Source organism: Zeus faber (genome assembly GCF_960531495.2).
Source record: "Zeus faber genome assembly, chromosome: 13".
Lineage (NCBI taxonomy): Eukaryota > Metazoa > Chordata > Actinopteri > Zeiformes > Zeidae > Zeus > Zeus faber.
The window spans coordinates 5,165,700-5,181,962 of NC_137198.1; the positions used below are offsets into that span (position 1 = coordinate 5,165,700).

The following is a 16,263-nucleotide window of genomic DNA, read 5'->3' on the forward strand; positions in this document are numbered from 1 at the left end:
ATCAGTGCAGAATAATCTCCACATGAGCCCATTTAAACTGGAAGGGTTGGTATGAGTGTCGCAGTGATCTAATTCTGGGATTCTCTGGCCATATTAAGGTAATCCCTCTTGGATTTCTATATTAATTGCGCCATCTGCATTCAGAGAGGCAGTTCCGCACTTTGGAAATTAGCCAAGTAAGGACCCCGAGCGGCAGCTGTCAACCGAGAGGGGGTTTAACAGATTTTCGGAGCGGGAGCGGGAGCGCCCAGCCCTCCCACCTCCCCGTGCTCGAAGCTCACGGCTCCGCAAGGGAGGTGCTCAACACAGCACAGAACCCCACCGGCAAGACCAGAGAAGACCAAGGGAGCGTCTCGCGGGGATTAAGGCAGTTGCAAAGTTTTACCGGGGGCAAAGATTCCCGAATCCTCTGGCGTCCACCTCCCGCGCCTGGCCGTCCTCCTGAGCTCGCGGCGGCGGCGGCAGTTCCAGAGCGGGGACGGCATCTCAGGGTCGCGTCCCTGTGCCAACAGGTGCTGGGGTCGCTGCTCTGGCGAAGGGCGACAGCTGCTTCTCACCCCTCACCCGCCTTGGCCTCCCTGCCCCCAAATACCGGGGGCGGATTTTTGCAGAACAGCCGGAACGGCAGCTTTTAGCGGCCAGGCTGCTCCTGAGCGTTATAACCTGTAACCGGCCTCTGCTTCGTAATGCTACAAACTCTCATTCAACATATGACGCTGAATTCCGTGTAACTGAGTCCGCGCTTAAACGCGCTTCCCTGCTTTCCCTTTCGGTAAATGACGATCAAGCCGCAGAACCTTCCCCATGATGATGTACGCCGTCGCCTGGATGGAGCACCAGCTGCAGCTTGTTGCCCCTCCCTGGAGACCCCCCGCTTCTGCTCAGAGGGCTGAGATGTTCATTCCCGCCTCCCTCCCCCCGGAGACGGGACGGGAACAGATGCACCCTTCCGCCCTGACACAGCCGGAGGAGATCCCGCCGTGGAATACAGCGCGCGGCGGCGGGCCAGCCCGTCCTCCCCGAGCGCCACCGCGGAGGTTCCGCCCCTTTGAGGCGGACCCACCGCCCCTTGGAGAGAAGTGGGATTGCTCAGCCGCCATCTCCAAAGGCTCCCGAGAGGTGAGACAAGGTGCACAAACCTTGTCTCGTACAAACATCTGCATTTACTGCACACATTGAGATCCAACAAGGCGTTGTAAACAGCACAGTAAATGCCGTGGCAAAGGACACTGATGTCACAGAAAAAACATTGTTTCCACACTTTCGAGGGTGACGCATGGATCCAGTGGACCTCACTGGAGAACAGTGGCTCAGGAATTGTACATTACGCTTTGCGCGCTTCGAGCAAAAAAATTGGGATTCATCAATATTTACACATTTTAACTTTTTCTTACTTCAGGAGTAAATGAAGAATTAAGAACTGCCTCAGACCGCTCACACCCACAAACAAGAAAGATGTCCTAGAAAATGATGAAGCCGAACTTAAAATAAATGTAATAGGCATATTCGAACCACAATTGTTGAAAATGGACCAATATTCAATATTATACAATACAATGCCGTATAAAATATACAGTACACGAGTCGTCTCTGAGCAGCAGCAGGAACTTCCTTATATGGAGAAATCGGGCGTGGTCTATGCTTATTAGAAGTTCTGGGCACATGCTGGTCAATTTAGGGTGATTGAGATTCATCATCATACGTAAGAACATTTCTCTGGCTGGTGAATGAGGCCCAGTGGGGGCGTGGCTCTGCAGCTTCGGGACGTTCTTCCTACGGAGGAGCTAAACGACGCTGCAGGAGGTCAGGACACACAGGAAACTCACTGAGCGAGGACCTTTTCTCGCAGCGACTAATCTTCCAATGGAGGCTTTTGTTTTTTCTTTCTCTGGACCTGGTGAGGTGACGGTGAACCTAACGGCTTCCTGCGTCGACGCAGATTGCAACGTTCCAGCTGCACTTTCCGTACAAGAACGCAACTCATGGTACCGGTCACGCGCCGCGATGCATTTCAAACGGGGCGCGGCTTCATCCGCCCGCGCGGGGGCGCAGCCACGACCGGCGACGAGCCGACAGCTTCACGGCGACAAGGAAAGCTGAGCAGGTTTCAACTTCATGCAAATGAGCGGCGCCGAGCACCGGGCGACAGCCAATAGGAGGGAAGATATGCTCTCAATGGCGCTGATCCTTGGAAAAAAAAATTCATGATTTCGGCTTATTTTATTTTTATTTTTTTTATGAAAAAACGTCCCTTAAACTATCGATAAAATAAGGAACAGGTCATTTTCTCTAAAATGAAAAGTACTCATTTATTTTAAGGGATGGATGGCAAGAATATTTCCGTAATTTTTCGTGAGGTTATTTATTTTGCCAAGTTCACAGTTACACCATTTTAATTTCAAAAAGAGTGGACACGGCACCATCCATCTATATAATGTATATTAACTACGGAAAAGGAGAGAGGTTCAAAATGTTTGCCACGCCCACAACAGCCAGTCCATTTTGAGCCGACGCCCACCAACGCTGGTGCACGGTCACAGAAGCCGTGTGGCCGGCGGTGCGACCGTAGCTTTAGAACTATAGTTCTCTCATTAACATGTTATATATTATACATTTTATAGAAATGTGTATATGTGTCTATCACATATACACACAGTATATCCAATAATTAAAACAATGTTTGCATACTTCACTATAGTATTAAAGTAATGAACACTTTCTAAAGCTATAATAAATGTTTAGCGAATTTTTTATAATCAATTAACCTGTGGTTATATATATTTTGTGATGTTATGTTATTAATTTGGACCATAAAAACGACAGTAAAATAAGGTAATAAATACGTGAATAACTTGAACGACTTTAAACTTTAAATCTGGACCAGCATTCCCATCCAGTGTACGTTGTCAAGCACGTCTCAAAGCACCCGTGAAAAATATCCATGCGGTCGATCGGAACGATGATGAAACCCCACGTGATCCATCTCCAACCACCGAGTCGATCGTCGGATCATTTATTTCACCCGCTGGATGACTCTAGCGGAGGAGGGGGCGTAGAACCTCCCTCCACCTGCTGCTGCGCCCCCTCGACAGCGGCACCAGCTCGGCCCTGACCCTCTGTCTCTTCCATCTGGGAGATCCCTCCTGTCATCTGTAATGGCCAGCGATAAGGAAGCGGAGTCTTTATCTCGGCCCAATTAGGCAGCTAATTCATTCAATAGCAGCCGCTTAGAGACTCCAGTCGGCACCGGGATGGAGCGCCGAAAGCCCCTCCGACGAGACGCGGGGGGCCCCAGAGGGGGGGCCGCTGAGCCCGACCCGGAGCCATAACTCGCCATTATAACTCGATGGAACCGTCAGTGGCGGGGTCCCTGGATCTGGGCCCCGCCATGTTGGGATGCAGAAGCCCAGTGCACGAACGACGGCTCCTCACGACACGAGGTGGGGAGTCCCGGGCCTGCGCCGCGCCCCCGTGCACGCCGCGCCCCCGGAGGCGGGCGCATGAGCTTCAGCGTCGCAGCTCTTTTGCTCACAAACCCAGCGCACGTTTCGGGACCCGGGCCGGAGTCGCAGAACTCGAAGATTTGAAGGCGCGGCCTTCGCGTCGCACGTCTCGCACCGCGGGGGCGGAACAGGTAAACCGGTTCCGAACTCCCGCGTCCACCCCGAGAAACGCCCGTCCTCGGCACATCCAGGCGGCCGTGTCAGGCGGCTCAGGTGAGATTTAAAAGGTTTTACCGGGATCGTGCGGCAGTGACGCCGACGTTGTCAAATCCCGCCGGCGTCAGGACAGGGCCAGTGACGGCCTCGTCGGTAATTAACGAGGCTCTCGGCCGTAAAAAAACGTTCCTTCGCACGCGTCCAACGACCTGGAAAGTGAATCGGGCTTTTTGCCGTCCGGAAAAAAAAAAAGGGTCCCGCTCGGGCAGTGGGGGGAATGGCGCCGGATTACACGGCGTAGGCGCGGAGCTCCGAGGCGCAGGGGTGACTCCTCACGTCGACCGGGGGGGAAGGATTATTTACGGCGACGGGGGAGGGGGAGGTTCCCCCCTGGTAACCCAACCCTCACCCCCCGCGGCACTAATCCATTATCACCTCTGACTTTTCTGTTTCACCGTTCGGGGGCAGAAAGGAAGATAACGCCTTTATTTTTATTTTTTTTTATTCTTCCGCGACACCGAAGAGGAAGAGACTCATCGGAGGTGAAACCGGGGGGTGGGGGGCGGGGGTGGCGCGATAAGCTCCGACTTTTACAGCCACACAAAGGGCGGATGGTGGTGGATGGTGGCGGATGGTGGCGGTGTTTTTTATTTTTTTAATTTTTTTTTTCCCCCCGAGCCCCGTCGAGCGGAGGCCTTTCGTTCGCCGGCAGGCGAGGTGAGGCGGAGGGTGGAGCCGTGGAGCGGCACGTCGGCATCGACATGAAACCTCGAGTGGTTTCTCCGTCGCACGGCGTCCTCCCACTTAGGCTGCTTAAATACTTAATACCGCGCCGCTGCACACTTCCGTTATTTAGCTTTCACACACACACACACACACACACACACACACACACACACACACAAACACACACACACACACACACACACACACACACAGCGTGGAGGGAGGTAGGGATGGATGTTAAGAGGGATATTTTCTGCATGTCTCTGTGTTTCGTCTCCTTTCGGCTCGGCCGCTGCGTGTCTCCTACCGTCGTCACGTAACGGAGCCTGCGTCACCTGCCAACTCCCTCCGCTGCGTTTCCCCCGAGAAAACGAATCCACGAAACGAATGAATCCGCTCCCCCCGAAAATTAAAAAAAGAAAAATAATAAAATAAAACGTCAGCTCCAACTCTCCCCTCTTTCCTTTGGCACCCGTCCTGACGGGCTGGGGGCGGGGAAACCAGGAGCAGGGGCCGACCGCAACCTTCAGACGCCTGCGCGGGGAGGAGGTTGCATTTTTTCCCTCGTCTCGATAAAAAGTTTGTTTCAGGCGACTCCTCTCTGAGAGAGAGCGGCGCCTCGCCCTCCGAGGCGCGGACGTGCACCCGGCCGAGTGTGACCCGCACAAAGGCTCAAGCCGGAGGAACTCGGGGCCCCCAGCTTTCTGGTGAAATGACGTGGGCGCCGTAGCCCGGGGAGGGGGAGGGTGACGCGGCGGCTAAGGGCGACCGTGCCGTGGCGAAGACGGCGCCGGTTTGATGGAGGCCCGGCGTGTGGCGGGGGGCGTGACAGGCGGCACGCACCGCCAGACAGACACGACGGGACGGCTGTTCTCTGACTGTTCTTTGACTGTTCTCTGACTGCTCTCTGACTGTTGCGTCTCGATGAGCCAGAGGGAGTCAGACAAGTTCTCTGTAAAGATAAAAAAAGTAAATTCACATGAAGTACTAATTAGACGCTCGGGAGTGAGTCACGGTGGGGTGTGGAGGCAGCGAACAGAAAGATTTGAAGTGAGGGAGAGGGAGAGAGAGCGAGAGAGAGAGAGAGAGTAAGAGAGAGAGGGGGGACGAGAGAGAGGGAGAGAGAGAGAGAGAGAGTGAGAGAGAAAGCAAGAGAGAGAGGGGGGAAGAGAGAGAGGGAGAGAGGGAGCAAGAGAGAGAGAGAGTGAGAGAGAGAGCAAGAGAGAGCAAGAGAGAGAGGGGGGACAAGAGAGAGAGAGGTAGAGAGAGAGGGAGAGGCGGTGGACGAGAGAGAAAGAGATGGAGAGAGAGAGTGAGAGAGAAAGGGGGGACGAGAGTGAGAGAGGGAGAGAGCAAGAGAGAGAGAGAGAGAGAGAGAGAGACAGAGCTAGAGAGAGAAGGGGGAAGAGGGAGAAAGAGAGAGGGAGAGAGGGGGGGGGATGAGAGGGAGAGGGAGAGAGAGGGGGGAGCGAGAGAGAAAGAGAGAGAGAGGGAGAGAGAGAGGGGGGAGCGAGAGAGAGAGAGAGAGAGGGAGAGAGCAGCCACTCCAGCAGTAGCATGTGAGTCCAGCGTGTGGAGTCTGATGGAGGCTGCCGTGCTCCCCACGTTGGCTCTGATCCCAAGTGGAAGTGGCAGAATGGGGGGATCCTTTCCTGCATTAGTCCTGCAGGCATGCACCCAGCCACTGTGGCTCTCTGTCTCATTAGCTTTTATACATGAACACTCTCTCTCTCTCTCTCTCTGCGAGTGACGCTGGTTTTTTTTGGTGTTTTTGTCCCCCCCCCCCCCCCCCCCCCGTGTCGTCTGAAGGTTTCCGACGCCACCCCGCGCTCTTCCCCCACTGCATCCCTCCGCCCCTCCGTCCCGCCGCCCCTCTTCTCAAACTGCCTCGGCCCGTTTCCCCCCCCCGTCTTTCTTTCCTTTCCAAACTTTCTTCCTGATCTCCGTCTATCGCTGTGTCGTCTATTACAATAAATGGAGAAATTCAATGGTTTTCCAGGGCAGTCGTCAAAAAATGTTCAATATCACGACTTCAATACCGGTTGCTAAACAACACCTTTTTGTTTTCTGTGCCAGTTTCGTTTTTTTAGTTTTTAATACAACTAAAATAGAATTTTAGATGCGTTTTCCCAATTTTAAAGATTACTCGAGAAAACCTACATTGATTGTAATGTTTTATTAATATGTTTTAAATTATATTAAATTATACTAACATATTTAACGGTTAGTTAATGCCGGTGTTTTTAAATGCCCGGATCTTGATCTGCTCAGGAAAGGAGCCCGGCAGTGAGACAGCTCCGGTCCGGGTTCTCCCACACTCAGCTGTGTGACCTGTGAACGGAGCGATGGGAATCCATGTGATTATTGTGCTATTCCCTGTCGTGCAGATCACAGAGCCTCTCGCTGTTTTTCGGCCGCTCGTCCTCTTCCTCCTAAAGTGATGAAGCGTCATCCGACTTCTGCCCAGAGCGTTCCCTGTTACCGAGGCACAGAACCCACTGTTTGGCATGGACGGTGAGAGCTCTCTGCCGTGTGCTTGTTGATTTGATTTTTATTAGTGTGAGACCATGAGCACAGCATATCGGACCCAACGACGGACACGACTAATTGCTTTTAGAAAACTGTAAAAATATATATCTACGGTATATCACCGACTCTATACATCCGGGAAACACCCAGCGGCCATGTGACGGTAAATGGAGGGTTAGGGTTAGGCCGCAGGTTCCCCCGCCTCTGCTTTAGACCAAAACATGGGATCTGCGCGACACATTTGAAACGATCGTCGGGAAAAGCCCCAGAGCGTGAACGTAGAACCGAGCACTTTCATTTATTTCATGCAACTCTGTCTTTTATGCCGACGGTCGTCAATTTGGGGTCCGGGGAACGCCATCGGTCCCACCAAGAGGCTCCGGGGGGGTCCCAATCGAAATGATTAACCACGAAACTTCAGCAAGTTCACACCACAGCACTACCAGAGAATGTTTGGATCCTGGATCGTATCTAACAATAAAAATCTGCTCAGTGCCCAGTTGAGGTTCCCTGACGTGAAGAAGCTTGATAACCGCTGCTCCGTTCGGTATAAAGTGCCCGTGCTTCGCGGGTGCAGCTCTGTGCGCACGCGCCTCTGCCGAGCGCCGCCGCCGAGCGCCGCCGCGCCGCTGTGGGATAATGCGATGTGATCCTCTATTGATCCTGGAGGGAAACGCTGCGTTCACTGGCGCCGCCCGACAGCGAGGTCAAAGTGCAAGGTCAGTGACAAAACAACTCCCCTGAAGCTTTGAGGAGTGGAGCGTGTGTGTGAGTGTGTGTGTGTGTGTGTGCTAGCGCGCGGCTCAGGGGCACCTCGGGCAAGCGGATGCGGTTTGACAACAGGGGATTTGAACCCGGGACCACCGGTTGAAGGGCGATCGTCTCGCTCATTGTCTCATCGCTGCAACACTCGACATGGGAAGCACATGTAAGACGATATGTTCTGTCCGGCGCTGTCCCCCGAAACGAAAGTGTCTGCGCGTGTGTGTGTGTGTGTGTGCGCGCTGTGGAGCTGTGTGAGGACTGAGGCGCCGCAGCCATGGAGAACATGCTTCTTATCAGGCTAAAAAAAGCTGTATTTGCGATACGTGACATCTGGATGCCAGGATACCTGGGATCCAAGGTGGGAAGCAAGAGGTAGATCCAGGTCTGTTTCCCGAATCGGTGGCTCCGCTTCCTGTTAGCGAAACTAAAGCCCGAAATTAAAACCAGATCCGGCCCAGTGTTCGTTTTCCAGGGTTTCTTCAAAACATTGCGGACGCCAGTAATTCAGTGGAAATTAAAACGCGTCTGATTCTCACAGGAAATGCCCGTCTGGCCTTCACGTTCTGTGGAAAGGCAAAAAAAAAAAATCATTGCAGCATTTTTCTTTTTTGTGCAAAGCTGTTACTGGTCGGCTCTCCTCGTACTTGAATCTTTATTCATTCAGTCAAATAACACAAAGCGCAGTTCAAGCTGAAATAACTTCATCCATCACCTGGCTCCACGGGTCAGATCAGGGTTCTGTTCTAATGCTCGAATTAATAATAATTATACTTGAGTTTTTCATTTCAATTCATTACTTCATACACAAAATTGGTTTCAACCTGTTTGGTGTTTCAAATTGTTTCTACTTTTGGGATGTTTTGCTCTGTTAACGTCTATGTGTTTTCAATTTGTGTGCTGCTTTTCTTGGCCGGGGCCGGTGCGCTTCTGAGAAAGAACCTTTACCTCGAGTCAAATAAAGGTTAAAAGGCGAAACAAGGGCGAAGCGCGGCCGCAGGCAGCAACGCACGGGGCCCAGGTTAGCGGCGTTAGTCAAGGATAACCGTTTTCCCGAGTTACTGTGAAAAACAACCAAGCGACACAAATTACAATTTTCCAAGTTCCCGTGGAACGCAGCATCACTTCCTGCTGTCCTTTGTCTCCACCCTGCGCGGAGCAACCAACCAATCCTCTCTGCTCGGACAGTTAATAAACTGCTTGTGTTTCAGGTGTGGGTGTCTCATATTCCCTTGTGTGCCGTGCTCTTGCGATGATGACGCAGTGAGGCAATGTCGGAGTGACGATTGTCTGTGATTAATCACGGTTTTCTGAGTTCTCGTGAAACGCAGCATAACTTCCTTCCAACACAATGTTACAATTTTCCGAGTTCCCATGGAACGCAGCATCGGCTCCTGCTGTCTGTCGTCTCGACCCGACGCAGATCCTGCGGGAAGCAACCAAGAGGCACCGATGGTGTCTCCACCCTGCACCTCGCCCCATGAGAAAGTCCCACCCCAGCCTGCCCCGCACCGCAAACGTTCTGCTGCTTCCGGTACGACGGCAACGTTTTTTCCAAATATAGATAAATGTAGATCAAACTTGGAGCATAAAATGTCTGGACTGCCCCAAATCCATGGGTGGACTGGTAATCTAGAATACCGGGCATTTTCCCAGTGGGCCAACGCACCCTGGGGCCGATATAATTAATAATAAATAAATAAATAAGTGACATAACGACCGGTGGCCCAGTGGCCGCTGTGCTTCCCTTTGGCCCGTTCCTCCAAATAAAAAAAAAGTGCATTTTCGTTATCTTAGATTGAGGCTATTATATTTTGCTCCGTTCCAACAGAGCCATCTAGCGACACTTCATCCAAGTTGGAGGTTGCTGTCGCGTCAGACACCTTCAGACGGCAAAAGGCCTCGGAGAAAAATAATCATAAAAATCAGAACAAGAACAACAGGGCCCCAGCCCTGTGGGTCGGACCCCTGAAAACCCAGGCGGAAGCGGCGGCAGAGCTGTGCGCTTGGCCCGCCACCTCCAGGTAGTGCTGCCGCTATCGACCGCTCGCTGGAACTCAAAGGGCAGCGCCGCTGTAAACAACTCAGTGACAGGTCGGGACGCGGGCGCTTGATTGCTTTCACATTATTCACACAGTGTCCCGAGCCAGGGCCGCCGGACCACACCCGCCAGCCCAGAGTATCCACCATGCTGATGCATTTCTCCACTTTACGGTCAGTCTCTCCGGCTTGGACTCGCATAAGCTGTTTTTTTTTTGTTTTTTTTCTCTTCACGAGGTGAAAGGCGCATTTTAAAAGCAGCAGATAGCACGGGACACGACGCCCCGATCTGCAGCGCCACGACAAAACACGTGACAGATGCTCCCCGGGTCCCAGGAGTGACCGTGTAGGAGATGTTTTAGGTAAACAAATGGAAGTTACTGTGAAATGTTTTTTTCTTTTTTTTTTTTTTCTTTTTTTTGTTACGGCGGCGAAGAAAAGGCTGCCGCGAAAAATGGAGCAGGGCTGAAGCATCGCAGCCACGAAACAAAGACCCACATCGAATATTCATCAACCCCGCTCCCCACTCGGGCTTTAATAGGGAGAAAACAAACCCAATCAGTCCCACATCAGCGCTCGCAAACAACAATATAATGGGCACATTATATATGAAAAGTGAGGAATTATCATATCGCACAAATGAGTGGGATCACATGGCGGCGGCGCGCTGCGGCACGAGGAGAACAAACGCCCCGCGTCGGTTTTTTCCGGCGCGTTTCAATCTGGAGGCGTCGCACGCTAATAGGAACAAGGAAAAAAAAGAATGAACCTTTTTCATTATCTGCTCATCAAATATAGATTTAATGTTTATTGCCGGCGATCAAACATTCATTAGAGCCGGCAGTTAAGGTAAACATGGCTAAGCCCTTATTAAGGCTGGGCTAAAAGGAGCCACATCTTTGCGGTAATAATTCTACGTTGGATTCAATGGCAATGTTTCTCACTTAACCCCGCAGGTCCCAGATAATTTGATTCCAAACGCTTTGTGAGTTGCGCTTTGTCCGAACGGTCCCGGTGGGACCGGACGGCGCCGGACGGAATGTTAAATCCGCAGAAATGCGTCATTCCTCCAGATCACCAAACCAGACATGAAACCGTCGGCCGGTCAGCCGGGCGGGTTTGGCCGCGAGTCTGACATGGATTCTGGGCCGCAGCCAATCGCCTCTGATCAAACGTTTGCACAAAGACGCCCGAGTGACAGATCGCCGGGAGGGGGGATCCGCTGTCGCTCGCCATCACGGAAGCAATCCGAAGAAGAGCGCGGCACACGCCCCCGGCGACCTTGAAACAGACGTTCCAGCAGGGAAGGACACCGAGCACAGGAGCTGGAATTTTTTATTTTCGGAAGAAAATGGAACAAAACCAAATCAATGTTTTGTCGTCATGCTTCGAAGACTTTGTGCGCGGAGAGATGTAGAAGCTGGAATAGGAAAGAACTGCGACTTTTCAGGGAACTCAGTGCTGAATATACGTGAATACGATTGAACCTACAGTAAGTGGTGTGGCCCGCAGAGACAAACTGTAAAAGGTGTATTTGACGCCATGACCTCAAACACACGAGCGATCAGGACTACGCTGCACTCCAGCACCTAAAATGAAGTATCTAATCAGTAAGAAATTACACTTTTAACAGTTCATAATATGGCCACCTACGGGTGCTCAGAAGGGACTTCAGCCTCATCCTGCAGCCAGGCACGTCTTTGCTTTTGTGGAAGTATAACCTTCTGCATTTGTTACGGAACAGCAACTGTATGTATTTAACCACGCCTGCAATAGCTGCTCTGTGTACTTAATCCAATAAGCGATAAGCACCCTGACACTCACATTCCTGGCAAAAAAAACAAAACGCTGTGTTTAGTAGCTGCAGCGCAGGCCGAAAACAACATGGTCACGGGTGAAGGATTCAGACGGTCACGAGTTCAACACCCAGAAAGGCAGTGTCGCGCTGAGCAAGGAAAGGAAATGCCGTGCACAAACAGCGGGGAGAGGAAAAAAGAACGTCAAGGGTTGCATTTCTATTATCTCTGACACCGATATTCATTTCAGTTGGAGATGTCACCAATGGGAGGTGTTGGCGGCCCGAGTGTGGCCGCTCCGCGCTCTTTTCCGCGCGCCTGTCTGCGCTGTATATGTGAGCGCCGAAAACAAGTGCGGCGTTATTATCGATATCTTAACTGCGCCGGAAAACCCGAGACAATTCTGTCCTGGATGTTGGAAAGCGGGAAATTTCGGTGTTTTACGGATATCCGTCGGGACTCGGCACGCCCGGCTGGAAACCGGGACAGTAGCGGACGAGCAGGGGCGTCTGGTCGCCGCACAACAGCCGCCGGCGGGTGGACAGATGCTGATGTGATCCTCATAAGCAGCGAGGGCCGCGCCGTGCTCCCCTGCCCGCGATGGTAATGTGCCTGGACTAGAGCCTGGCCACTGGCGTGCGTTCGCATCTCTCCTTCACACACGCAGACAAGCACACACACGCGCGCGCACACGCACACGCACACGCACGCACACGCACACGCACACACACGCACACACACACACGCACACACACACACCTATTCTGTCACATTAGTCGCCTGTGTCGCTGTCACCTGCATGTCTGGGGACTGAGCGCGACAACCTCACAGTAGGAACCCTGATGGGTGTAGGTGTGAGAAAATGAGAAAAGAAGAAAATAAGGCTCTACGTGTGCGCGCGCGTGTGTGCGCGTTTTTATTTATTTATTTTCCTGAATTTCAATTTCAACTTTCAAGTCGACAAATAGATAGGAATAGAACAAACAGAGAAGCTGCCTTTCCAAGCCGCCCGCTGATCGGTGTGCGAGGCCGCCGTGACGTGCTGAATTGCCGTTGATGCACGGCCCGGCTGGTTTACAACGGGATCAGTGCTTTCAGACAAAAAAAAGGGAACTTGACTGGCTGAACATATTTTGGGAAATGTGATTCGCTGGGAGCATCTCCCGCTCACGCCATTATGTGGCAGTCAAATGTCACCACGAGAACATCCAGATAAAACCAGAGCTGGCTCCAATCTGCCTGATGGTGATTCAGAGCACCGGAGGCGGACTACTTTTTTAAGGAGAGCATCCAGGTGCAGATGGATGTGTGTGTGTGTGTGTGTGTGTGTGTGTGTGTGTGTGTGTGTGTGTGTGTGTGTGTGCGCGTGCATGTGTGTGTGTGTGTGTGTGTGTGTGTGTGTGTGTGTGTGTGTGTGTACAGTATAGTACAGTACACAGTACAGTAGCTTCAATGAACGACGTGAGCGCTTCGGTTGAACTCACAGCTACGTACATGTGCAAACCCCTCCTCAGCCACGGAAGTCATTTATCACCAAATCATAGATGGAAATTTGAAAATGGTGTTTTTCGCACGTCCCTCCTCTGATCGGAGGCAGCGGCGGCGTGTTGGATTCAGCAAATTCCCTAATTCCGGCCCTGAGCGGCGTGAGGTAACGACGGCGTGAGGTAACAGCGCTCTTAGGTAACGGTGCTCTTAGGTAACGGTGCTCTTAGGTAACGGCGCGCCGATCTTGAGAGAATGGAACAGCCCGCAAACAAAGCCAACCCTCGCGCAACTTGTGATGAAAACCCGCTCTGATTTGCCCCCTGCCGCCTGCTTTGTTTCACTTTTCTCGGGGCGTGATATGCGGCGGCGGTGTCCCCCGGGGAGCCGCACGGCCGGGGGCCGGCGGATTCACAACCTGGACGGGCGCCGAATGCACAAACCGGACAAGTTCGGTCAAATTTAGTCTCTCGCGCGGGAGGCGGCGGCGGGATCCGGGCGGCCCCCGTGAATTAGACTTTCTAACCGCGGGAGATAAATCGATAATGTGATTCCACCCGAGGCAATTTGCCAATGTTTCTCACTTCCCCCCCTGGAAAACACACCAAGCGGGCGGCTTAAAAATATCTCCCCCAGCCTGCATGTCGCGGGGGGACGTGCCCCCACATTAGAATGGATTACCGGTGTAAAACATGGGTCTGCGGCTGATAACAGCTCTCTCGGGCTGCGCGCCGGCTTCACGCCGACGACAACAACCGCTTCTCCGGGGGGGGGGGGGGGGGGGCGGGGGCGGTCGGTGTTTTGGAGGGTGTTTGGGGGTGCGCCGTGACGCGACGCCGTGACGCGGAGACACGGCGTTAGAATAACGGCGGTGAGAAGCGTCCGTCGTGAGGCCGACGGACGTGCAGGAGGAGAGAGAGAGGGAGAGAGAACAAGGGATGAAGAACGACAAATCAGACTGGAAGGAAAGAGGGAGGAGGGCGGGGGTTAGAGGGTCGGGAGAGGGAAGAGCACAGGGAAAGGGAGAGACGCGGAAAGAGAGCGAGAGAGAGAGAGATGGAGGGAGATAGAGAACGACAGCGAGATGGAGAGAGAGAACGACAGAGAGAGAGAGAGAGAGAGACCGACGGGGGGAGGCGGGGAGAGACGTGGACGACAGGGGGGAGAGAGAGAGACATGGGAAGAGAGAGCGAGAGTGAGAGAAAGATGGAGGGAGAGAGCGACAGAGAGGGAGACATGGGGAGACAGAGAGATGGAAGAGGAGTGATAGACTTGGAGGGAAAGATGGAGAGAAAGAGAGAGAGAGAGACACGGATGACAGGGACAAGGAGAAAGAGACGAGAGGAGAGAGAGCGAAAGTGAGAGATGGGAGAGAGGGAGAGAGAGTGGCACAGGGAGATGGAGAGAGACGCGGACGACAGAGAGAGAGAGGTGGGAGGAAGACGGAGGGAGAGCGAGCGAGAGAGTGAGAGAGAGAGAGAGAGAGAGAGAGAGAGAGAGAGACAGGGCGAGCGAGAGAGCAAGAGACACGGGGAGCGCAAAAGAGAAAGAGATGAAGATGGAGAGAGAGAGAGAGAGACGTGGAGATAGGGACGGAGAAGAAGAGCGTTAGAGCAAGAGACAGATGGAGATGGGGAGAGAGAGAGAGAGAGAGAGAGCGAGAGAGAGAGGAGCACAGCGATAGGAGCAACGTGAGAGGTGTCGGGGATGGAGGGAGAGAGAGGAAAGGGAGGGGAGGAGGGGGAAGGAGAGAGAGAGAGAGAGAGAGAGGGGGACGGGCGGAGGGGTGGAGTGTAGGAGGTTCAGTACCGCACCTTTCTGCAGACTCATGTCTACCATGCGCGGCTCGGCCAGCTCCAGGAAAAAGTTCTTGTTTTTCTCATACTCCTCGTCGTCAATAATTTTCACCTGAACAATTTTGCTGCGAGGGAGGAGAGTGGTCAGAAGAAAGAGGAGGAGGAGAAGAGGAAGAGGGGGAGGAGGAGGTGGAGGAAGAAGAAGAATAAAAAAGGGGAGGGCGGGGGTAGATGGCGGGAGGAAAAGGGTGGGGGGTGGGGAGGAAAGAGAAGAATACAAACAGGTTAATTTGAGATAGAGGAAGGATTAATACACAGCATGGAGGAGAAGGTCGGAGGTGAAAGGTCAGCAGGCGGAGCGCATGGCGGAGCCGTGTCCCGACGACCCGACTGCGCTGCGGCACCTCCGCGCCCACCGGGCGGGCCGGGCCTGCCCCCGCCCCGCCCGCTTTGCCTGCCGCCGCCGCCGCCACCTCCGCCTCCCCCTGCATCCACCTGTTGGACGTTCTGCTCCTCGGTCCCGCGGGCGGGGGTGGGGATTCGAGCTCATCGCTCCAGCTATCTCCGCCTCATCGAGCGTGTCCGGCCCCCAACCAAAAACTGCGAAGCTGATAAAGACGAATTTCAGCAAAGTCCGAGAGCTGTCAGGGGCCGCGACCGTCGAGATGGAGACACGACAAGGCAAGACAAACACCACCCACCAACCGGAGGAAGAAGCGTGTCATCAATGGGAAAATGGAGGCAAACCGGCTCGGGCCGGGAGAGCGAGCCGGCCCGGGGCTCGCGCGCCCCCCCGGCGTCCCCACCCCACCCCTCCCCGCGACCCTGGCTTTTCCCCCCTCTCCCTGCGGTGCGGCCTGGGAGGCGGCGTAGAAAGAGGAACAGCGCGTGCTTTCCAGGACGGATGCGCCGGCGGAGACGGGCCTCGCGCGCCGCCCCCCGGCGAGGCGGGCAGAGCCGAACGCAGTGTTGTGAGCGGCGCGATGATGCCGGCGCCCATCACGGGAAGACGCGTTTCCGCCACACGACACGCGGAGTGAATATTTTATGGCCGTTATGTAGCGCAAGGCTGGAAAAGCAGGGGTTTGGCTAATAAGGGAAGTGGCGCGGCAGCGGCATCCATTATGGACGACGGCGCCGCTGCTGGATCGTGTAATCCACACGGAGGGGGAGAAAGATGGAAGCCGCCTGACGTGCGGCTGATGTACTGCCAGCACCGTGGCTTGTAGCTTAGCGATGACACACGCACACACAGGCATGCACACACCCACCCACACACACACACACACACACACACACACACACACACACACACACACACAGCCACACACAGCCACACACACACACGCTGGCACACGCACACAAAGTGACTTGCACACAGGTGCTCCCTCATATATACACACACACTCACACACACACACACACACACACACACACACACACACACACGCCCACATTCACCACTTACAA

The 16,263-nt window shown here is 53.6% G+C and overlaps 1 protein-coding gene across 3 annotated transcripts in view; it reads right to left on the bottom strand.

Moving 5' to 3' along the window:
• slc8a3 (solute carrier family 8 member 3) overlaps positions 1–16,263 on the bottom strand; it is a gene marked incomplete at both ends in the record, with an annotated part of 114,127 nt that overhangs the window by 17,732 nt on the left and 80,132 nt on the right. For all 3 annotated transcript variants that reach the window (XM_080012193.1, XM_080012192.1, XM_080012191.1), the window contains one exon: positions 14,812–14,918. In XM_080012193.1, coding sequence (XP_079868319.1) covers positions 14,812–14,918 — 107 coding nt within the window. The remainder of the gene's footprint in view (positions 1–14,811; positions 14,919–16,263) is intronic.